The following is a 23,397-nucleotide window of genomic DNA, read 5'->3' as shown; positions in this document are numbered from 1 at the left end:
TGTAAAAGAGGGGCTCAGCAGGAAACCTCCAAATAGCCCACAAAAGCACCCCCAAGCCAATACCAATTTTAACCTTCTATACCAGACTCATCCAATGTCACCAGCTTTTGCCATCTGCCATGCCTGGAGAGGCAAAAGTATCATTACAGATTTATCTTCTTCCTGCCTCTATCTCCCTTCCCACTTCTACAGCAGTGTCTTAGTCTGTTCCGACTGCTATAACAAAAATACCAGAGACTGGGTGACTTATAAGCAACAGACATTTATTTCTCACAGTTCTGGAGGCTAGAAGTCCAAGATCAGGGTGCTAGCAAGGTCAGATTCTGTGAGGGCCCTCTTCTGGGTTGCAGATGGCCATTTTCTCAAGTGTCCTCACGTGGTGGAGAGGACAAGCGAGCTCTCTGGGGTTTCTTTTATAAAACACTGATCCCATTCACGAGGGCTCCACCTCATGACCTAATCACCTCCCAAAGGCCCCCTCTCCTAACACCATCACGTTGGGGGGTTAGGATTTCAACATATGAATTTGGGGGGCAAACAGTCAACCAGCATCAGCAAAATTTTAGTTTATTGAAAGTCTCAATTCAGCATTTAGAATAGCCAAACCTTTTTGTTTTAAAAAACAAAAGCCAAAAAAACCCAAATCCCAACCCTCACCCTGGACCTGCTTTAGCTGGAAGCCTGCAGTGGGAAAGGGGAACACGGTTCTTTGCTCTTTCACAGTTCACCTGTTCTCCTACCTGTTTCTAAGAATAAGAAGAAATGTTCATGGCTTACTGGAGTTTTTATATAAGGTTATGGGAAGTTTAAAGGGCCAGTAGAAGATAAAAATAAAGTCACTTTGAAAAAAATAAAGTCACTTTGAAAAATCACAGACCACATGTCATATTTGTTCAACATGCTAGTTACATACATTTGTCTTCCCCTCTCATCGCACATGGATGGCACAGTCCTTGTTTCATTCATCTTTTTTTTTTTTTTTTTTTTTTTTGGCGGTACGCGGGCCTCTCACTGTTGTGGCCTCTCCCATTGCGGAGCACAGACTCCGGAGGCGCAGGCTCAGCGGCCATGGCTCACGGGCCCAGCCGCTCTGCGGCATGTGGGATCTTCCCCGGACCGGGGCACGAACCCGCGTCCCCTGCATCGGCAGGCGGACTCTCAACCACTGCGCCACCAGGGAAGCCCTCTTTCATCTTTGATTCACCAGCTTCAGACACAGTGCCTAAGGCATAGAGACACCAAGAGAATGTTGCACTGGATTTATGTTGCGCCAAACCCCATTTTACTTTTAAATTCACTGCTAATAAGGTCTTTTATAAAGAGAAGGAATACCATTTAAAATAACAATGGGGAAGGGTAGTGGGGAAGAGGGGTTATTCCCAGAGATTATTTTGTTTACTTTGAGCATTTTTTGATTTGAAGAAACATATTTGACTGTAGACTTTTTAGGAAAGTATTTAAAATTATTTTTGTATAAGTATTTTAATAGCAGTTTTATTGAGATATAATTCATATACCATAAACTTAAAATTATTTACTTTAACAAAAATAAAAATCATCTGTAGTCTTAACAGATAACACGTTAATGTTTTGGTATACATCCTTCTAATCTTTTTTCCTAAACAGGTTTTTCTTGGGTGTAAGTACCTGACTTGAAGCAGCAAAATGATAGTACAAATTATAACAACATTTCACTGATTAAGAAGAATATATGTTAGGGCTTCCCCGATGGCACAGTGGTTGAGAGTCCACCTGCCCATGCAGGGGGCACGGGTTTGTGCCCTGGTCCGGGAAGATCCCACATGCCGCGGAGCGGCTGGGCCCGTGAGCCATGGCCGCTGAGCCTGCGCGTCCGGAGCAACGGGAGAGGCCACAACAGTGAGAGGCCCGCGTACCGAAAAAAAAAAAAAAAAAAAAAAGAAGAATACATGTTAAAGTACACTCAAAACAAATGTTACGTGGAAAATATCTCAAATTTCTAGCAGTAGTTATCTTGGGGAAGGTGGGAGAAAGCTAGGTTTGCTGAGGAGTGGAGGCAAAGCATATTTTAGTTTTACCTCTAATGCTGTAATTTTTTAAAAAGAAGGATAGATTCTGGGTATTAACTATGCATTTAAAAAAAAGAGAAAAAACTCCAAACATTAAAAAAAAGAGTTGCCACATGTATAAAATAAGTTTTGAAGGGGGTGGTTATGATAAATGTAAAAGAATGAACATGTCTAGTCTTGGCAGGAGCCTTGCCCTGCTAACCTGGCCTCACCCTCACTCCTTCTACAATCAGCTCCTGACTCCTTAGTTCCAAAGCCATTAAAACTGCATCACATGATTGAGAAGTGCCGGCGTCATCTCAGTCCTCTGAAATTCAGGTAGCTAAACTGTTTTTTTAATTTTTAATTTTCTTCCAGAAATATGTTCCTGATTATCAACTTTCAGTGATTCTTAAAGGGAGAACTGATTAGCGTCAAATAACTTAACAAACATACATATATTAAACACTTACATATTTTAAAAATGTTCAGTTCAGTTTCCAAATGTTCCACTTGGAGTTATAGCAACAGTACACCATAGTTAGGCTGCATAATTGTGTTTTCAGGTTTAAACCACGTGCAAGCCACCTGGGATTTGGTAGCTAAGTACAGTCTTTTCTCGTTGCGATGGCATCAGGAACATGAGATGATGGGGGCTGCAGGTCACCCACTATGCAAACGTGCGGCAGCTGTTCATATTGCAGGCATGTGGCAAAGTCTGCAATATGTCACCGCACATGATTTTTCTCTATACTAGGCCTATACCTAATTGGGATGAGGCTGGCATTTCTGAAGCCAGCATCCTACATGTAAAGCAGCTAGAAATAAGAAAGAGACATATGGGGCTTCCCTGGTGGCGCAGTGGTTGAGAGTCCGCCTGCCGATGCAGGGGACACGGGTTCGTGCCCCGGTCCGGGAAGATCCCACATGCCGCGGAGCAGCTGGGCCCGTGAGCCATGGCCGCTGAGCTTGCGTGTCCGGAGCCTGTGCTCCGAAAAGGAGGGGCCACAACAGTGAGAGGCCCGCGTGTGGCAAAAAAAGTAAAGAAAGAGACATATGCCCCTAGGCTGATGCGTAGATAACTCAAGTAATGAGAAAAGCTAGGAATGGAATGACCTGTTGTAGCAGTTCACTGTTCTGCCGGCTCCATTTGACAAGTCTTCAAAGCTCTCCTTCGGGAGCTGCCCTGAGCCACATACACCTTGCTCTTTTCTACTGTGTGACAGTATGGCAAGAAGTAGTACATATGCCTGTAAGCTGCCTACGTAGGCAGTAGTACACATTATTTTATCATACAGCTACATGGAGCTCTTTCCATGAGAAGTGTTTTTTACACAAACTGTTTACTGTTTCTGTAAGATACATATAAGTTTTTTTTAAAAGTGCTTCATTTAAAAAAAAATCTACACTTATCATATCCAAAAGTGCTCTGAAAACAGAAAGTTTCTTCCTAAATTCTGCGACAAAAACTGATCTGACCTGATCTGAGGCTCTCATAGTCTCAGTTAACACACTTACTGGTGGTATTTGCGTTTGATAATGGGTGCCATCCTAGACTCTTGGGATTTTTTTGTTTGGTTGTTTTTTTTAAAGAAGATGTTGGGGGTAGGAGTTTATTAATTAATTTATTTATTTTTGCTGTGATGGGTCTTCGTTTCTGTGCGAGGGCTTTCTCTAGTTGTGGCAAGTGCGGGCCACTATTCATCGCGGCCTCTTGTTGCGGAGCACAGGCTCCAGACGCGCAGGTTCGGTAGTTGTGGCTCACAGGCCTAGTTGCTCCGCAGCATGTGGGATCCTCCCAGGGCTCGAACCCGTGTCCCCTGCATTAGCAGGCAGATTCTCAACCACTGCGCCACCAGGGAAGCCCTCTTTTGGGATTATTGAGTAAAATATTTTATAGGTACCCTATCACTTTCTAAAATCTGAAAAATTTTGATTCTAAAACACAACTAACCCTAGGTTTTCAAACAAAGGATTGTGAAGCAGTATGTCCCCAAAGTGTTACTGATGTGGTGATTCTACCAAACCCCAAATGGCTCCAATGAGTATTTTTGCCCCAAAGTATGTCATGAGGATGAATCTCCAGGAAAAGAGAAAAGAGGCATGTTAGAACAGCTGTAGGAGTAAAGAGGCTGCACAAAAAACTGCCACAGGAATGATCTGGTAAGTGATGTAGCTCTAAGACTGTATAATTACCAGAAGCTATCCATCCATAAACACAGCACACGGCACTGCTGCTAATAGTTGTCTGCATAAAAATGAAAATTCCCACTCTTTTGAGACTTTTAGGTATAGGATATTCTTTTCTTTTTTATCTTTTTTTATTGACATACGACATTAGTTTCAGGTGTACAACACAATGATTGGACATTTGTGTATGGATATTCTTATTTAGTCGTTCTCAACCTGTTTAACCATTAGACTATCCCAGGGAGGGAGCTTTCTAAAAATGAACCATGCATGGGTCTCACTTTCAGACATTTTGATTTACTTGGTCTAGAAAGGAGCCTTGACAACAGCGTTTTAAAAAACTCCCTACATGACTCTAATGGGCAGCCAGAGATTTAAAATGTCCCAGTACCCAGGCTGTACCCCAGACCAGACACAATCTTTGGATGAAGCCCAGACACAAGTAATTTTTGTAAAGATGCTCAGGTGATGCTAATGTATACACAAAGCAGATGGGTTGCGACCCACTGAGTTTCTTGGCTTAAGGCTTAAGTGTGTCAATTGTTTTTTTAAAAATTCTTCCTGGGGCTTCCCTGGTGGCGCGGTGGTTGGGAGTTCGCCTACCGGTGCAGGGGACACGGGTTTGTGCCCTGGTCCAGGAGGATCCCGCGTGCCGCGGAGCGGCTGGGCCCTTGAGCCATGGCCGCTGAGTCTGCGCGTCTGGAGCCTGTGCTCCGCGGAGGCAGAGGCCACTGCAGTGAGAGGCCCGCGTACCGCAAAAAAAAAAAAAAAAAAAAAATTCTTCCTTAACCAAGTCATTTCTAGATAATCACTGTAGCAGGGTCACCAACAAAGAAAATAAAGCTTTCTCCACTCTGACAGTGGCTTATTCATGCAATCTCTCCTCAATTTTTTTATGAATGCAAAAGGGGAAGGGGAAGAAAGGTATGGAAATCACATGAGAAATATTTCAAAATACTTTAGCACAATAATCCATACTACGTTAAACCCCTTTAGTACGTACATCAAAGTGAAGAACAAAACTGAAACGCAGAATTCACTTTGTTTGAGGTTATATGTAAAGGAGAGCACAACTTAGAAGGTACATAATAGGAAATCATAGCATCTTCCAGTGAATTCTAGGACAGCAAATGAAATAATAATTGCAATAATTTTCCAGTGGCTCTTTAACTGGTCAAGATGCCAATGTAAATCAGATTCCTAGACAAATTTCAAAGAAAGCTAGAAAATACATTAAAAATATTAAATTCGGGACTTCCCTGGTGGCGCAGTGGTTGAGAGTCCGCCTGCTGATGCAGGGGAGGCGGGTTCGTGCCCCGGTCCGGGAGGATCCCACATGCCGCAGAGCGGCTGGGCCCGTGAGCCATGGCCGCTGAGCCTGTGCGTCCGGAGCCTGTGCTCCGCAGTGGGAGAGGCCACAACGGTGAGAGGCCCGCGCATCGCAAAAAAAAAAAAAAAAAAAAAAAAAAAAAAAAATTAAATTCAAGATAATTTCTACTCAGAGACAAACTAAAACATATAGTAAGGTGCATATTTTTTAGACGTATCTCTTTTCCTTTATCTAAAAATAAATTTTTTTCATGCATTCTAATGGTCACATGAAAAAGACATTTACTTTTTTTCATCACTAACCCTGAGGAAGGAAGAACAAACGTGGAGTAGACCTCACAGCTCACCAGGAACCAAACTCCACACTTTTTTTTTTTTTTTTGCGGTACGCGGGCCTCTCACTGTTGTGGCCTCTCCCGTTGCGGAGCACAGGCTCCGGACGTGCAGGCTCAGCGGCCATGGCTCACGGGCCCAGCCGCCCCAACTCCACACTTTTTACAATAATAAATGGCAAGTAATGGGAGAAGTCCAGGATACTACACTTATTCAGGCTTCCACACACATCGGTTTAAATACTGAAAACAGATACAACATTTGGATAATTGGCATGGTGACATTTCTCTGCCACAACTGAGCCATTTAAAACTTTTATTACTTTTAGTCCCTTTACTGATTTAAACAAACAAAATAAAATTTATATCTACCATGCAGGAACTTTCAGTTCAATATATAGGGACATTATAGTTTCACGGCTCAAGTTCCATTCAGCAGAAGAAAAATATGCATAAATTCTATGAGCCTTGTCTTTCACCAAAAAGATATTAGTTGTTACAATGGAGTTCAGAGAGAGGAAAAACGTGGAGTTCCATTGTAATGGAATAGAGGAGAAGCTGGCCTTTCTGCTTTGTCATTACAATTACTCTTCTTGGGATGAGACTTGGAATTGCAAATTTAGCTGAATTTACCGAAGTTTTAACTTTAGTAAATGAAATAAAATTCACTGTCTGGGCCAAAAACCCCAAGCAGCTGCTGTTGGGAGCAAGAGGGCGACAAGGACAGAAGAAAACAGATTCACGGCATTGTTATCAAGAATGGGTTTCCCTGCTATGTACTTCACCTCATTCGCTGGGCTGCTGACCACCATGCCAGTGCTTTCATCCAAACCTGCAATGAAAAAGAAGCAAGTGAGGTGGAAAATCCAAATGACTTGAAAAAAAAAATTAGCTTTCTCCTCCAAAGGAGATAATCTTTCAAAGATTCTCAGCCATTCGTAAAATGACTTTAGAGGATAATGTATATGATGAGTGATACAGAACCCATGATTACAAAAGGTCTCTTTGAATAAATGGGTTTCAATACACCTCAATGCTGCTCTCTCAACAATGCTGGAATTCTTTCCAAAGTAGAAGGGAGAAACTGAAAAGCAGAGATGGCATGAAACTGGCAGACAGGGCTTGCCTTCCCAGTGGCTCCCCTCCTAGAACCAACCTGTGAGACTCCTGAGAATAGGAGCCTCTACAATGGATACCCAGGAGTAGCAAGGTGCCTACACAAAGAAGGCACACAAAGATGAATCTAATCTGCTCCCCAGCCCACATTTTTTTCCCCAACCCACTCAATATGATCAGAAACTTCCCAGTTAGAGCCCAGTTTAGAATAAAACCTAGGCTCTTTACAAAAACGTATAATGGGTGTGTGTGTGTGTGTGTGCACGTGCGTGTGCACATATAGTTACTAACCCTTTAGTATAAATTAAAATCAGATTGCTTCCTCCTCAGCATCTAGATAAGACTAATGAACCTGAGAGAACAAATGTTCTGATGGTGGAAAGGGGAGTGGAAGGACAAGTCGATTATCTTGGGACATGAAGAGAATTGGGAGCAGCGAACCATTCTCCAGATGTCTAGCCTCTTCACTGGATGAATCAAAGGAGAAAACGTGGTTGGTTAGAGGGTGGAGCAAATACACACCTAACAGAACATGTCAGTACACTGACATGACAGGAGAGCCTTAGATGCAAAGCACAGAAAATTCTGGAGAAAACGGGCTCTCTCATATATCTTGAGTGGGACTAAAAACTCAGTGGGGAGGATAGCAAACATGATGTCACAGTAGAAAAGTACATCATATGTGTAGAGTCAGATTATTAGAGTAATTATTTCTCAAATGGACTTGGAAAATAAATGGAAGGAGGGACATTATAATGATCTGACTCCAAAATTCTGCGTCCGTGGGATTAGGTAAAGTCCCATAAGCAAAAGCATCTGTCTCCTGCACTATCCTATCTTCCCTGCAGAGCTTCTACTCACTGCTCTGTAGGAGTAATTCTCTTTCAATCAATTTGACACAAAAGAATGAGAAATTCAAAATGGTAGAGGAGACTTTGCTCTTTCATTCTGGGTCCCCCAACAACCTGTGTCTTGGCAATTGTTTTTATTATCACATCTCTTTTTTTTCCTTTTCCATATTTCTTCCCCATTTCTTTCTTTTTTTAAAGATTTATTTATTTATTTATTTTTGGCTGCGTAGGGGTTTAGTTGCAGCACGCAGGTTCTTCGTTGTGGTGCGCGGGCTTCTCTCTAGCTGTGGCGTGTGGGTTTTCTCTTCTCTAGTCGTGGCGTGCAGGCTCCAGGGCACTAGAGCTCTGTAGTTTGTGGCACGCAGCCTCTCGAGTTGACGCGTGCGAGCTCAGCAGTCATGGCACGTGGGCTTAGTTGCCCCACGGCATGTGAGATCTTAGTTCCCTGACCAGGGATTGAACCTGCATCCCCTGCACTGTAAGGCGGATTCTTTACCACTGGACCACCAGGGAAGTCCCCCCATTTTTTTTAAGGACACATTTATTCAGTGTCATGATCAGACTACTGCATTTAACAGTCAACAGCATGGGTGAAAAAAACAACCCTACATTAAAAATCCTTGTTGTAATGCTCTACACTTTCCACAGAAAAGAAACTAAAATAACTTATTATACAATTAGTCAAAAATACAGTCCTCGAATTTTTTGCCCATAAACATGAGTGTTGTCTAAAACATATCTTCTTTGTAGCAGCTAGGCCCTGCCACCAGTGTGCATGGCTGAGTTCCCATTTCTTTACTACACCAATAAGTTACAACAATAAGGTAATGTTCTTACCACTAAATTGCATGGTAGCTCCTAAATACGAATCCACAATTGATCCTAGTAATCCAGCCAGACCCCCAAATGCAATAATTGGCCACTGAGGAGCAGAAACGTCTAAATCATTAACAAAAACCAACTGCGTGAGGAAGTATGCAATGCCCACAAAGGTCCCTCCAAGGAGACTGGAGGCAAGGCCCACCATCGTAACTCCTCCGTTGGTCCCTAAAGAAGAACATGGATAAAATCATCTGGTTAACAATCAGCAAACACATAAAGTCAAAAAAAGCAAAATATTTTGGTACCTATCTAATCAAGACTAATTTAAAGAAAGGGTTCACTTTGATGCAATCCAAAGACCATCCTACTTAGAAAACAGGCTTTTCTCCTCAGTAACTCCTGACATTCTAAGCAGTGACGTGGAATAGTTTAGTAGAGCTAGACTGCCTGGTTTCAATCTTAGTCCTGTCATTTCCAAGTGTGGTTACTGTGGTGAAGTAACTAAGTTACTTAACTAAGTTACCTAACTTCTCTATGCCTTAGTTTACTCATTTGTAAGATGTAAACAATAAAAGGACCAATTCACATGGTTATTAAGAGTAAACAGTAATCCATGGAGAGCAGTTAGAACACTGCTTTGCACATAGTAGGTACTCAAATATGTTAACTGTTATGATGATGATGATGATGATGAAGGCGAAAAGAAGGAAAATGAGAGGAAGGAGGAGGAGACAATGATGAAGTACTAGTAGCAGTACTAGCAGTAGCAGTAGTTGATAATGATAATGGGGAAATGAGATATACATTGAAGCACTAACCACATAACAGGCTCCCAAGAAATACTGTATCATTTCCTTCCTTTTCCTTTCCCACTGATAAGCCTGTGGGCCAATCTCTATGTTTCTATATTATTTATCTAGGAATTACCAACACTTCCTGCAAATATTATTTATTATCACCAATTTAATATCCTATAGCGATTTTCCAATTAAGGAGACAAACTGAAATTCTTAAAAGGCTTTTAAATAAGAAACACAATAAATCAAGAGGCTTTTTGTTCATTTTTTTTTAACATCCTTATTGTAGTATAATTGCTTTACAATGGTGTGTTAGTTTCTGCTTTATAACAAAGTGAATCAACTATACATATACATATGTTCCCATATCTCTTCCCTCTTGCGTCTTCCCATTTTTGTTTTTTAAAGAAACTTAAATAAAGACTCACCTACTGGAACTTTCTCCCAGGTTGTTATCAGCCTCGGTGGGCTTTTACTCAGAACAGTGCCAACTTCTGAAGCCCATGTGTCTCCAGCAGAGCAGGCCAGTGCAGCCAAGAGAGACAAACACATCCAAGAAGCAGTGTGCTGCTTGGAAAAATCTATTGGGATTTCCCCGGGGCCATTTTCTATCATGTATAGCAGGGCCAGCTCTGTGGGCACAGCTCCATTACAGAATACCTGAATCCAATTCCTCTGCCCACCTAGGAACAAACAAGGGAATGAAAAGGACAAAAAATGTTTTCTCCTCAGGAGGAAAATCATGCATTTTTAGGAACTTACATTTCAAAACTTAAAAGAAAAATGACTAAAATTTCAAAAATGACTAAAAGTAGGATGGTAACTTTGCCCACATTCTATATTGTTTTAGAATAATGAATGATAGACTTCAGTATTTCTACAATTCTGCTGTTATTTGCTATTGTGGTAAAGTAATAATAAACTATATCAGGCTACTACTAAAGTAATTCTCATAAAATTTATGTTTCAATAGTCTAAACATGTTCTGATTAAAAGCTTATGATATGTTAAGATGAAATAAAGGTTCCTATTTTAAGTAACGTTAAACATAATTCATTCTACCTTCCTTGTATTCTGAATCTAGACGTTTCTTTGTTTCTCCCCTCCATTTAGTGAGTCTTGAGGAAGAAAGAAAAAACATCAGCAAAGAGGTGAAAAAGCTGAAATTTGCAACGGTTAGGATAAATCCAACCACGAGCCCTGAAAGAAACACATATATACATAAAATTACACTTAGTCCATACATTAATGCTGTGAAAAAAAGAATGATTTTTTTTCAGTTATTTTCATATTATAACTGGAAATGTTCATTTCCCATACCTTTACATTTTTACCAACTAAGATATTACCAAATAGTATAGGGTCTTTCAAGTTTCTATTTTTTACATTTTCCCCCCATAGCCTGGGATGTTTTTCTACTTTACAAGGAAAATTCAATAAATAGAGCATCCAAGAGTAAATCTGGGAGAGAGAGGCATATAGAAAACAAATTCCAACATGACAGAAGTAAGTCTCCCCTTATTAGTAATTATTTTAAATGTAAATGGGTTAAATGATCCAATCAAAAGATGGAGACTGGCAAAATGGATAAAAATACATGGTCCAACTATATGCTGTCTACAAGAGACTCACTTTAAATCCAAAGACACAAATAGTCTGAAAGTAAAAGGATTGAAAAAGATAATCCATGCAAATAAGTGACCAAAAGAGAGCAGCAGTGGCTATACTAATATCAGACAAGAGAGATGAGCTCAAGACAGCATTCATGTGACATGATCTCCCTCTCTCCCTCTTTTTTTTTTTTTTTAGCATTTCTTTTCTTTTGGGCATAACAAAATGCTCAAGGCTCATCTTAGACCTACCTTGCCCCAGCCCTGGAAGCAGCCATTTCTCTGAGGAGCTCTGGTTCATTACAGTGGGGAATGGAGGGCAGAGGTCAAAATCTAGGCTTATGGTGTGTTCTACTATATTTGCTTTTTGTGGACAAAGCAAGTGAATACACACACACACAAATATACACACATGCATATATATGAATGCTTATATATGGGAACATACACATGTATATATACATACACATAAATATTTGGGGAATCACAAGATCACACCAGTAACTCCAGTTCCAATCTAGCTCCACAGGTTCTCTCTTGCTTTTCCCCATTCCATATTTGTATGCCTTTTTCCTTAGTTAGAACTCTGGCCTCAAACAACAATTACAATTTCACTCATCTGCTCAATCTCTATTACATCTAAAAAACTGTTTTAGAATTGCTTCACCCATACTACAACAAAAACAAACCTACTAAAAATAGTAATTTGTAATTCTCCCCTTCCTGTAACCCCAGACTGAAGGAATAAAGAATATAGTTAAATACTGGGTCCATAAGTTACTCTTTTTCTTTTTCTCCCTTCAGTGAGCTTATAGTATTCAATTTAAAATTAGTTTAGTTTGCTTTCAGTTTTAGATCCCCCCCTTCCCAACTTCACTGATATTCTTAAACATGCTTTTAAAAGTCACACTTATACAAAAAGGTATATTTAGAGAGGTGTCACTTCCTCCCATGTCCCTTCTGCCCCTCCCTCTATATTTTGCTCTCTTTCCATTCTTTGTATGTATTCAACATCATTGTTCTCCAGTTTATCATTCCTGTGTTTTCTTTTATGAAGATAAGCAGATATATGCATGTTTTCTTATTTTTCCTTCTTCCTTACACAAAAGGTAGCATACACATGTGTATGTGTATGTGATTTTGAACTTTCAAGCACACTTTTGACAATTTTATCTTCCTTCTTTCAGGGAGAGAATGTGCTAGTCTGCCACTGAGTACTCAGATCAGTGGCACCCAAGAGTGGCAACCATGGGGTTCATGGTTGACCATTTCTGCTCTCTGGAACTCTTAAGATAAATAGATTGAGTTTTGCTATATTAAGATTTATTTTTATTAAATAACACAATAAGCAAAGTTCTACTAAGTAACAGAATAGATATTAAATAATTATTAAATAAGTTACCATGTATTTAATAAATAAGTATTAAATAATAGAACAAGGGACCAGGTTCCTATTTCTGTAGCAATAGGAAATTTTCTATTGGTTAGCTCCATCCTGACTGATTGATCCATCCAGAGATACTCGGTTATTGGCATTTTACTTATGTTTAGTACTTTTTTACTGAGAGTGCAAGAAATCGCTATAATGCTGTATAAAGTAAAATAAAGTGCTTCAGCTCTGGAGTTGAACAGTCTCGAGTTAAAATCTTGACTCTTCCACTTACTTCTGCATGACTAGATGTTACCTAACTTTAAGCCTCAATTTCTCATTGGTGTATTAAGAAGAATAATTCCTACCTCACTGGCTTGATGTGAAAAGTTAAATGAGATAATTTTTATAATATGCTTATTATAAACCCAGCATGTAAGAGGCCCGTAATAAATGTTATCTAATATCATTGGCAATAATGGCAGTTACAGTGGCAAAACCTCAACAAGAACATCATTATTATTGCAATTATGTGTTATTATTATAATAACAAAGATGAATATTGTTATGTTACCCAACCTTTAAGTTTTTTCAATTGTTTTTAAACTTATTACAAAATTACTACATGGGTATTGGAGGGGAAAGCCAAAACATACAGAAGTCAAAGTGCCTCCTTCCCTCACCACCGCCACTCCCATCCCTTCTCCATGGTCAGTCACTGTTAACAATTTGTTCCACAGTCTTAAGCACACCCAAAGTGAGATGGCCCTAAAAAAACCTACACTGATATGCTACAAAAAGGAATCTACATCCTTTTTACTTCAAACACCTCAAAATATCACATGAAGTGATCAGTGTTCAAGTTGATGACAGGTTCGGAATGAGGAAATAAATTGAAGCTAATGTGCTTTGAAGGAATGATTTATTTTATGTAGTCTAAAAAATATCTTAGAACTTTTTGCATCTCCCAGTTATGACAACTTTTAGATTAGTAACTGCTAACTCCACTTGGTGTCTTTTCCACCTCTTCAACCCACCTCTATCATGTTTAATCGTCCGTGCTAAGGAGTTAATTTGCATAACAATCGGATGCTCCCAAAGACTGTGAAGACTCAAGAATTATGGCTGCCTTCTGAGCTTAAAACAGGTAAATTCTATAACTGGCAGATGCCATCTAGGGAAGTAAAACAACACTGTCTACAAATGTCTTTGATAGTGGGAGTAGAGTTACCCAAAATTCCAACCAAGGGGACCTGGGAATAATATCTGGGAGACAGGAAAGGGAAAGGTAGGACTGGAATTTTATAACTTAATAAACTCAAACCTAATCAATTATATTATAAGTAATTTGCCTAGAGAAAGACTATGGGAATCAAAAGAAGGCTGGTTAGCCCAAAATATAGAATATGAAGGCCAAGAGAACCAGAGGTTGGCAGACGTAAATACTATATAAGGGACAGGACTGTTTGACCTGTGGATTTGCATTACTGACTGTTTCTCAGACTCTGTACTCTGCCAAAGCAACCTTCTCATTACAATCTGACTTCTCAAGTGGTCTGACTGCAAGAACTGGACATGTCTGAACAGTGATGTTTGTATTCCAGTTGGCCCAGTAGTTCTATATTTTATCAGATTAATAAAGTAGCATTCTGGCTCATATATTAGTCTCTTATAACAATGGCAACATAAACCAGTTTTCTTGGCTCTAATCAACTCTGGGTACCTGATAGAATGAGGTTTCTATTTCAAAAGACTGAACGCCAGACCCGAATTATGATAACCAAAGAGGTAAGGCCATCCTTGTGAGAACACACAGAGCACAACCACTGGCCCTTCCTGACAACACCTCATTGGCTGTGCACTTCCATTACACTTACAGCATCTCCTTCTGGGGATTAAATGCCTCAAACCCATCTTAGTTATCATCTGTCTCCTCTGACAGTGGGATTTTTATCTATTTTGTTCATTACTAAGTCTTCAGTGCCCAGAACAATGTCTGGCATACAGGGGACCCTTACTAAATATTTGTTGAATGAATGAATAAAAAAAATGGGAAACCATTAAGCCTAAGCGTCTTGGCAAGTGAAATTAAATTTAAACTTGTCAAGCCAAGAGACTGATGACAAACTGTCCACACAGACATGTTCAAAGGAACACACTGAAAAACTAGACTAGACAACACTTTCTTGGAGCAAATCACCTGCACAGTGCTTTACAGTTCACAAGTACATTCTCACATAACCCCTCATGTGATCCTCTCCTTATTCTAGAAGCATTCTTTCTCTCAAGGAGACAAGAGCCCTTCACTTCAGTGTCCACCCTAAGCAATGCCTCAACCTCTCCCCTCTTCCTTCAACACTGAGGTATATGTTCCTGTGTCACAAAGGACTCTAAATACCCAGATCCTGAGGAAGTTCTGAAACTCTTCTCAATCCCAAGCACACTAAAGACATGGTATGGCAAACCTTAGTAAAATTCCTATGACTGTAATAGTAGTTGTGGAAGGAAAACAATACTAACATTTATAAAATACATGTTGCTATTTTATGAGTGCCAGGTCCTGTGCTAAGCATTTTACACGTATGACTCCTCATGATAAGTCAATGCTATAGATAATATTATTCCCTCTAATTTGATGGGTGGGAAAATTATAACACAAAGTTTAGGTGACTTGCAGTTATACTTCAGGACGGTATTCCCAAGTACTATGATATACCTTGAATCAACATTACAGCTTTTTGTCCTTAAGGAAAAAAAAAAGCTCCAAACAAAAAAGATACCAAAATTCCACAGAATGCAATGACTAGGAAAAGGGTAGTGGTTTTAAAATCAATCTACATATATTTCCTAAGCACTATTATAAGAGCATGTAGCGCTATTCAAAAAAGCTTAGGACACAGAAGAATATGACACACTCTGTGTCCTTGGGGAGTTTATTGTATAATACTTTATAGTTTAAAAAGATATGTTGTCCCACACATTATCTTGTTTGAGCCTCACCAATAAGCCCATAAGGACCTATTTCATAGGAGATGAAGAAAGTGAGTCTCTGAGGAGTTACGTGACATGGACAAGTTCACAAAGATAGCAGATGGCAATGCTACAATTCAAATATATATCTTTTAATTCTTTTTTTGAAAAGTCTTTACTGAATTTGTTACAATATTGCTTCTGTTTTATGTTTTGGTTTTTTGGCCACAAGGCATGTGGGATCTTAGCTCCCCGACCAGGGATCCAACCTGCTCCCCCTGCACTGGAAGGTGAAGTCTTAACCACTGGAACACCGGGGAAGTCCCTACATCTTCTAATTCTAAATCAAGCCAGGTAGGAGAGGAGTAGAGGCCAAAGGCCCAGGAGGCAGAAAAGGAAATGGTAGTAGGAAAGAAAAAAAGTGGAGATCAGAAAAGTAAGAGGAGAAACAGGATCATATACAGCATGGAAGCCAAAGGAAGACAGTACTTCAAGAAGAACTTGACGCTTCTTCCCACAGGTCAAGAACAATGAAAACCAAGGCAAGGCTATCTGAGAAAGGACATTTTTAGCAAAGCATAACTCTATATTGTTATATTCAAATAGAGATTGCTCAAATTATTTGTTATAAATGAGTAATTACTTTCAAAGTGCTAACAACAGATTTCTCAATTTCTCAACAGAACTTGACAGTGTATCTCAATTATGAAGAAGGAAAATGAGCATGATTCTGAAGAACTGTGCCTAATAATAAAAAGCACCCTATACATGTTGGCTATGTGCTAGGCTCTGAGCTAAAAACTTTATAGTAATTATCTCACTTAATTCTTACTGCAATCCTAAGAATGAAATCAGGGGTGGATCAAGATTTTGTGGGTCCTGATGCTTATAAATTGGGGGCCCTCTTTTTAAAAAAAAAGCACAAAAATATCTTTTACCTCTGTAAAATTTACAAAACAAGAAGACCATGAGAGCACACTGCTAGGGCTCTTCCTAGAACCTTGAAAGGTACCGTTGTAAATGAAATGCCATGAAGTTTAAGCTTTATTACTTTCATGATTTGTCCTTCTCTAGGTTAAATTTTTTTTTATGCACAGGAAGCATTTATTTATTTTTTGAAATTTTTAAAAATTGAAGTATAGTTGATTTACAATGTTGTGTTAATTTCTAGGTTAGATATTAAAAACCCATTTCTCTGAAAACTGAGGTACAGAGAGGTTACGTGACTTTTCCAAAGCCATAACTATTACTCAAACTCATCCTGCCTGATTCTAATGCTTGTTCTTTTACTTATCAGGCTATATTGCCTCCGTGAAGGCCTGCTCTAGTTTATAAAACTTCATGAAACATCTGCTGTATGTGAACACAGAGGGGATAGGGTGTCTCTACAGTGCATTAGGGCTAATGATTATCAGCATTTTGAAGGCTAGGTAGGCAGCTTCAAGACCTGCCAGTTCTAAATAATCCTTATCCTGTAGTGATCTCAGCCTACAGGAAGTATTTGGTGGTGGTGGTGGTGGGGGGAATCCTCATGTCTTGGGGCTTATAACACTGGTAGGATATGAAAATCCCAAAGTCAGATCAGATCCCATCAATCCCCTGGTTCAAGGCAGGGGGGATTCTAGTTTGGGATAAAATCTTTACTGTGTCCTGATAAGCCCTGTATTATCTGGCCCTTACCCACTTCTTCAACTTTATCTTACTCTACTTTTCCTTTTCTTCCTATTTTCCAGTCAAATGAGCCTTATTCTCACACCTGAACAAGCCAGGCTTGAACATGTCAGGGCCTTTCTACTTGTCTGTCAGCGGAACATGCTTCTCTCAGATCTTCTCATTTCTGACTTCTTCAGGTCCCAGTTCAAAACAACCTCTTTAGAAGAAAGGTTAATCCAGACCCTATCCACAGAAGAATGCCCCACATTCCCCAATATATACACTTTATTATCTTTAATATTTTTCTCATAAACTTTATCATTATATTAAAAGTTTTATGTATTTTATTTGTTTATTATCTATCTGTACTAAAGAATAAAAGTTCCATAAAATCTGAAATCAGCTATATCCCCAGTTTCTAGAAGAGTGGCACACAGTAACTGCTCAACAAATATTTGCTAGGAGAATAAATAAATGGCCTGTCCCCATCTCAACTCTGAAGAATGAATCAAGAATACTCAGTTGGGACTACTCTGCCTCAGGCTATTAACAGCAATTTCCAAGTGCTATTCTTCTCAATGGCTCCTCTATTTTACCTTGAGGAAAAATGTTCCAATGTTTCCGCTAGCAGAAAATTTAAACCAACTCAGGAGCAGAATAACCAAGGTCCTCAAAAGTCTATCCTACTAATCTAGTTGTTATCAATTACAAGGTTCAATTTGTACATCACACTAAAAGGGTATGTTAGTATCTGAAATTTTGACAGAATAGTAAAGTTGAGTAATGCATAACTTTATCATTGTCTAAAATATGCAACATTGTGATTCATAGGCTCATATATTCAGAATTTAGAAAACATGAGTTTAAATTATATAAGCAAGCACTTATTATATGGTTAAACACTCAGAAGAAAAACATACCTCCTAAAGCTCCACTATGATTTAGACTTTTCTTTTTAAAGCCATTAGAGACGATCAAAACGGGAACAAAAACTGAAAACAGCCAACGCCAAGGAGAAATAGGCTGTAAGTTACCTGAAAAATTATAAAGGTAGAGCATAAATTGTATGAAGCCTGCACAGGTTACCTTTGGCTGCAAGTTTTTTTGTTTTTTTGTTTTTTTTTCGGTATGCGGGCCTCTCACTGTCTTGGCCTCTCCCGTTGCGGAGCACAGGCTCCGGACGCGCAAGCTCAGCGGCTATGGCTCACGGGCCCAGCCACTCCGCGGCATGTGGGATCTTCCCGGACCGGGGCACGAACCAGCGTCCCCTACATCGGCAGGCGGACTCTCAACCACTACACCACCAGGGAAGCCCAGCTGCAAGTTTTGATAACTGCATTCTGGATTAAAATACTGTGGTACGTAGAGAAACTGAGATAAAGCCACCAAAGTAAAATATTCATGTTGAGAATTATATATTTTCAGAGAGACAATCCTAGTGGGGAATGACCAAATAAGTCCTGTCCAAGTTTAGAGAACCATTTACAACTATTTATAATAATGGGTATTTGATAGATATTTGGAGATCTGAAATGAAGCTCTGGTTCTTTATTTTTTTGGAAAGGAGGCATGTATTCATTCTCAAGAACTGTATAGAACAAATACCTTTCTTAACAGGATCCAATTATTCCTCTCTCTACCTTTCACAGAGAATTTTTTTTTTTTTTTTTTTTTTAAATTTTTATTTATTTTTTATTTATTTACTTTCTGCTACGTTGGGTCTTCATTGCTGTGCACGGGCCCTCTATAGTTGCGGTGAGCAGAGGCCACTCTTCGCTGCAGTGCGCGGGCCTCTCACTGCAGTGGCTTCTCTTGTTGCAGAGCACGGGCTCCAGGTGCGCAGGCCTCAGTAGCTGTGGCACGTGGTCTCGGCAGCTGTGGCTCGTGAGCTCCAGAGCGCAGGCTCAGCAGTTGTGGCGCACGGGCCCAGCCGCTCCACGGCATGTGGGATCCTCCGGGACCAGGGCTCGAACCCGTGTCCTCTGCACTGGCAGGTGGACTCCCAACCACTGCGCCACCAGAGAAGCCCTCACAGAGATTTTTTTAAATCCTCCCACAGGCTACACAACTCAGGACGCAAAGGTTAGCAACTGATTTTTCCAAAGGTTGCATCCAGCTCACAGATGTTTTGTTTAGCAAGCATAATTTTTTTCAGTTTGAATCAATATTTAAAGTTTAGGAAATTTCGTATAAAAATCCAGATTCTTGTTTTCTGTTTTTAAAAACTGGAAGTTCAGGCCCACGTGGCAGAATTGACTACAGGTAGAGAAGTCACCTCCTTTAGACAGGTCATGGCTTTCCCATTTAAAGTCCCCGCCATTCCTGACAGACTCTTAAACACCAAGGCTGAGTGATTATAGTAAAGAAAAGTGTGAACTATTGCTTGTGCCCAGGTTTCTATCAAAAATTGGAAAATGCAACACAAAGAGGGTGAAATGTTAAAAAAAAAAATTGGGAAAATTCTATTTCTAGAAGTGTAAACTGTTCCCATGTGCTTAATATGCACAGTAAAGCCTTGGAGAGCTTCACTTATCTGCATCAGGTGCCTGGCCCCAAGGAGTCACTTCAATTTACAAATCCTGATTTATTCTATGTAGTTCAAGTCATAGTTAATACTGGCATTAAGGAGAATCTTCTCACATACCTCTCCTACCCGAGCCCTCATCCCCTACTGGGAATCATTATGAACGAACAGCCTTGAAAGCACGTGTAACCTGGAGAACACGCACTCGATTATTCACATGTTTTTTTGCAAAAGGACTAAGGTCTAAAAAGGTAATCATTTATGATAAAACCATTTATAAGAGTTTACTTTCTCACTCTGTTTTTCACTTTTCCTTTGAACTGAACGGTATTGTTTTTATAAAGGGGTACCAATGAAGTTTGTACAAAGGCATACTTATGCTCTAAGGCAGTTTCAAAATCTTAAAGATTTGAGGGCTTCCCTGGTGGCGCAGTGGTTGAGAGTCCACCTGCTGATGCAGGGGATACGGGTTCATGCCCCGGTCCGGGAAGATCCCCCATGCCGCGGAGCAGCTGGGCCCGTGAGCCATGGCCGCTGAGCCTGCGCGTCCGGAGCCTGTGCTCCGCAACGGGAGGGGCCACAACAGTGAGAGGCCCGCGTACCGCAAAAAAGATTTGAGTTCAGAGTACCTCATATTTATGCAAATTGGCTTCAGCCTTTAAAACAAGTCTGTTCTTTTGCAGTGACCAAACAGCAGACAAATCTTCCAAATCTAAACATTGTATCATCATTTTACTTTTTATTTTTTACAGGACACATGAAACTGATAAACTTCCTTACTAATATTCTTATTAAAAGCATCACTAAAATTGCTTTGCAAAATTATGTTTAACCTCACTTATTTTTCACCAAGCTAGATGTAATAATTACATGAAATAAAAGACATTTTGGAACCGGTATAACTAGTATTATGACAAGCAGCATTTACTAAAAGCTTTAAAACGTTCAAGGCACTGCATATTTCCATGTTAGTAAATGCAAATCAGGCCGTGGAAATTAAGTAAACACAACAGTTTATAACCATTCAGAAGATATGAGTTTTGGCGTTCACAATGGTACTTTCTAAATTTCACCGATTAGGTTATAGAAAGACAATTTAGAACATTTATACTCACCATAATAGGTGCTTGCAGTCATAGACATAATCCAGAAAGCTAAAGAAATGCAAATGATCAGACTCAATATAACTATATTAGTTATCATCTCTATGTATTTTTTGTATGTATTGTGGTCAAGATCTGTCATGAAAAATAACAGTCTGAACACCTGGGGGGGGGAAATATCTCGCGTTTCTGAGAAAAATAGTCATTTAAGTTGCCAGCAAAACATTCGTGTAGAGGCGAACATAAATGCCAACATCTTCCACCGTCCGAGAAAATAATATAAACCCAAACTATTTCTGGAAACTGGGCTGGTGGGGCGCTGCCGCAGAAGCCTGAGCGAGATTAACGCCTCCCTGCGAGAGCAAACCGCAACCTCTCAGACAGCGGCGGGCTCGCAGACCGCGGTCCCTTCACACCTGAACTTCGCAACCGGGAAGGTGAAAGGGAAGCGGAAGCAGCCAATCAGCGGCCCGGGAGGGCGAGCTCCGCCCCCACCGCCCGCCCACGCGCTGACGCTGGGGGTCGGCAAATGCAGAGAGGCGAGGCGCGGTGCCGGAATTTGGGGTGTCCCGGTGGCGAGCCCCGAGTGACGGAGTGCGGTCACTCTCGACGGCCGCCCGCGCAGCCCTAGAGGCCGGGTCCAGGCGGCCAGGGCCGAGGACCCTGGAGCTCAGCTCGCTCCTCGCCGCTTGTCAGCGTCCCGTGGCTCGCCTCCTGCGCGCCTGCGCCGCGGCCACCCGTGGGCGTCGCCTCGCTTACGTGAGCGTTTAAAGGGCGGCTCCAAGGTCCAGAGGACCAAGCGAGGACTGCCGTCGGCAGGGCCCTGGTACGTTTGTAATGCTCTTTAGAGTCTGGACCCTTGGAACACCTATAAAAGTCTTGTGTTTGAGGACATACCCAAACGCTGAAAAGTGAAACCACCACCAAGGCAGTAACAGCATAGAGGAATGAAAGCAAGTGAACTTAGACCCAGTAGACCATGTCAAGCATCAGATTCGAATGCTTTTTCGTCTGTGAACAGTTCATGGCATACAATATTATGGACTTCTTTGAGGTGGGGGATATATTGGGCTGTGGAAAGGGAATTTTATGACTGAGAAGATCACTTAAAAACAGCACCTGTAAGGTGCTGGACACTGTTAGCCGCTGGAAATGTAAAGATAGCTCGACATAGTTCCTGCTATTGAATTCTCAAGTAATTATTATGTGGAACATTGTGGAAATTGTTCCCGCACCTCTCCTATTTAAAGTCTGTGCATTCAGTCAATTCACTTAGAAAGCAGAACGGCTTGTCACCTTAAACAAATGAATCTTGTGGCTTATTTCACGTTTTAATTAATTTTTGTTTGCTGGGTTAACAGTAACTAATTGGTAATTACATTACATTCTGAACTTTTTCAGTTAATTGCTGACAGTGTAAAAAGAGGAAGCAACTCACTTTCAGACATAGTACTCAAACGTGTTTTAACCTGCTGAAAGTAATTACTTTTTGAAAACTCACACTGTATTATATGCCAAGACTATTTGAAGCCCTTTCCTTTGGTAAGGCATACAATTAATTACCTGAGAACCAAATTTGTGAAGTAGGACTAAACAGTAGTGGACTTCTCTTACTATATGCATATGTAGTCTTTATGCGGAAATTATGTGCCCACTTAAGTTTTATCTGGTTCTGTTCAGCACAGGTAAGTAATTGGATTACCTTAGAAAGCTGACTGGCCCATATTAGTGATACTAGACAATTAGGCATAGTTATTATTAATAAAACCTAATATTTTTGTGGTTTGCATAGTGACCTTGTTTTTGTCTTTGCTTAGACAAAATTATGAACTGGTATTGCTTTCCCCCCCCCCCTTCACTTTAGTACAGTTACAGGGTTATCTTGCCTGATTTTGGTGTTCTATGAGATTTTTGTGTCTAATAGGAAACCATGGGCTGTGCAGGCCATCTTCTAACAACAATGAAGGCTAGCTTTGTCTGGCTAGTTCCTGAATGTCATGGATGATTTTCTCTCTCATGAATACGTAGCTAAAATTGCATATTAAATAGTAACAGTGTTGGTGACTGACTCTTCAAATGAATATTTCTCTTCCATTTTTTCCCGGTGTCCAATTATTGCTGTCGTTCTTCATAAAACAAGTTATTTGAGCTTAAGGCTGAAACAATTTGGGGGAATTAATGTAGTTAAAATATTCTTTAAAAAGAAACAATGATTTTACAATCTGATAATGTTTAGAGACTTAATCTGAAAACATTTCAACAAAGTCTTTTTCTATTTGCTTTAAAAGCCACTTTCTAGCAACAGAGAATTTTATGGTTAAGCATTTTCTAAACTATATTCCTCAAGATATTGGTAGGTACGCTACCCTCCACCACCACCTCCCCTCCAAAATACCTCTGATCAAATTTAAGGTTCAGAAATTTTGTTTCCTCATAGGACTGTTAGAGTGCACTAAAGGCTCTGAGAAGTTAAGAAACTTTGAACACTTTTGTTAAATCTTTCCAACAGAGTTAATTGTTTTACCACAGATTACTTTCCCTCAGAGAACATTACAGTTTGAGAATTGTTATTGTAATCAGAGCAACAGACTGAAAATTCATTGTTGGAGTAATAATCTTTAAATTTCACAATATAAATACCTATTTATGTTTAAGTGTTCTTTGACATAAACATTTTCTGGGATAGACATTTGATACATAATAT

General features: G+C 40.1%; 1 protein-coding gene across 9 annotated transcripts in view; it reads right to left on the bottom strand.

Annotated features, from left to right (window-relative positions):
* Positions 1–21,386, bottom strand: part of TMEM19 (transmembrane protein 19) — a 46,093-nt gene extending 24,707 nt beyond the window's left edge. For 3 of the 9 annotated variants that reach the window (XM_027107039.1, XM_027107041.1, XM_027107040.1), the window contains exons 1-6: positions 20,706–21,385; positions 17,987–18,100; positions 10,527–10,664; positions 9,893–10,147; positions 8,683–8,892; positions 6,664–6,710 (exon numbers count right to left, since the gene is read on the bottom strand). In XM_027107039.1, coding sequence (XP_026962840.1) covers positions 6,664–6,710; positions 8,683–8,892; positions 9,893–10,147; positions 10,527–10,664; positions 17,987–18,100; positions 20,706–20,835 — 894 coding nt within the window. In that variant the 5' untranslated portion in view covers positions 20,836–21,385. Of the gene's footprint in view, positions 1–1,095; positions 1,223–6,139; positions 6,711–8,682; positions 8,893–9,892; positions 10,148–10,526; positions 10,665–17,986; positions 18,101–20,705 lie in introns of those variants that run through there. The other 6 variants (XR_003432900.1, XR_003432901.1, XM_027107043.1 and 3 more) reach the window with 5 other exon arrangements.
* Positions 21,387–23,397: the final 2,011 nt, after the last annotated feature.

This window comes from Aethalodelphis obliquidens, unplaced genomic scaffold (assembly GCF_003676395.1).
Source record: "Aethalodelphis obliquidens isolate GAN/ISIS:26980383/991018 unplaced genomic scaffold, ASM367639v1 scaffold8, whole genome shotgun sequence".
NCBI lineage: Eukaryota > Metazoa > Chordata > Mammalia > Artiodactyla > Delphinidae > Aethalodelphis > Aethalodelphis obliquidens.
Note: the sequence above shows the minus strand (reverse complement) of the source record. Positions and strands in the feature narration are given on the sequence as shown.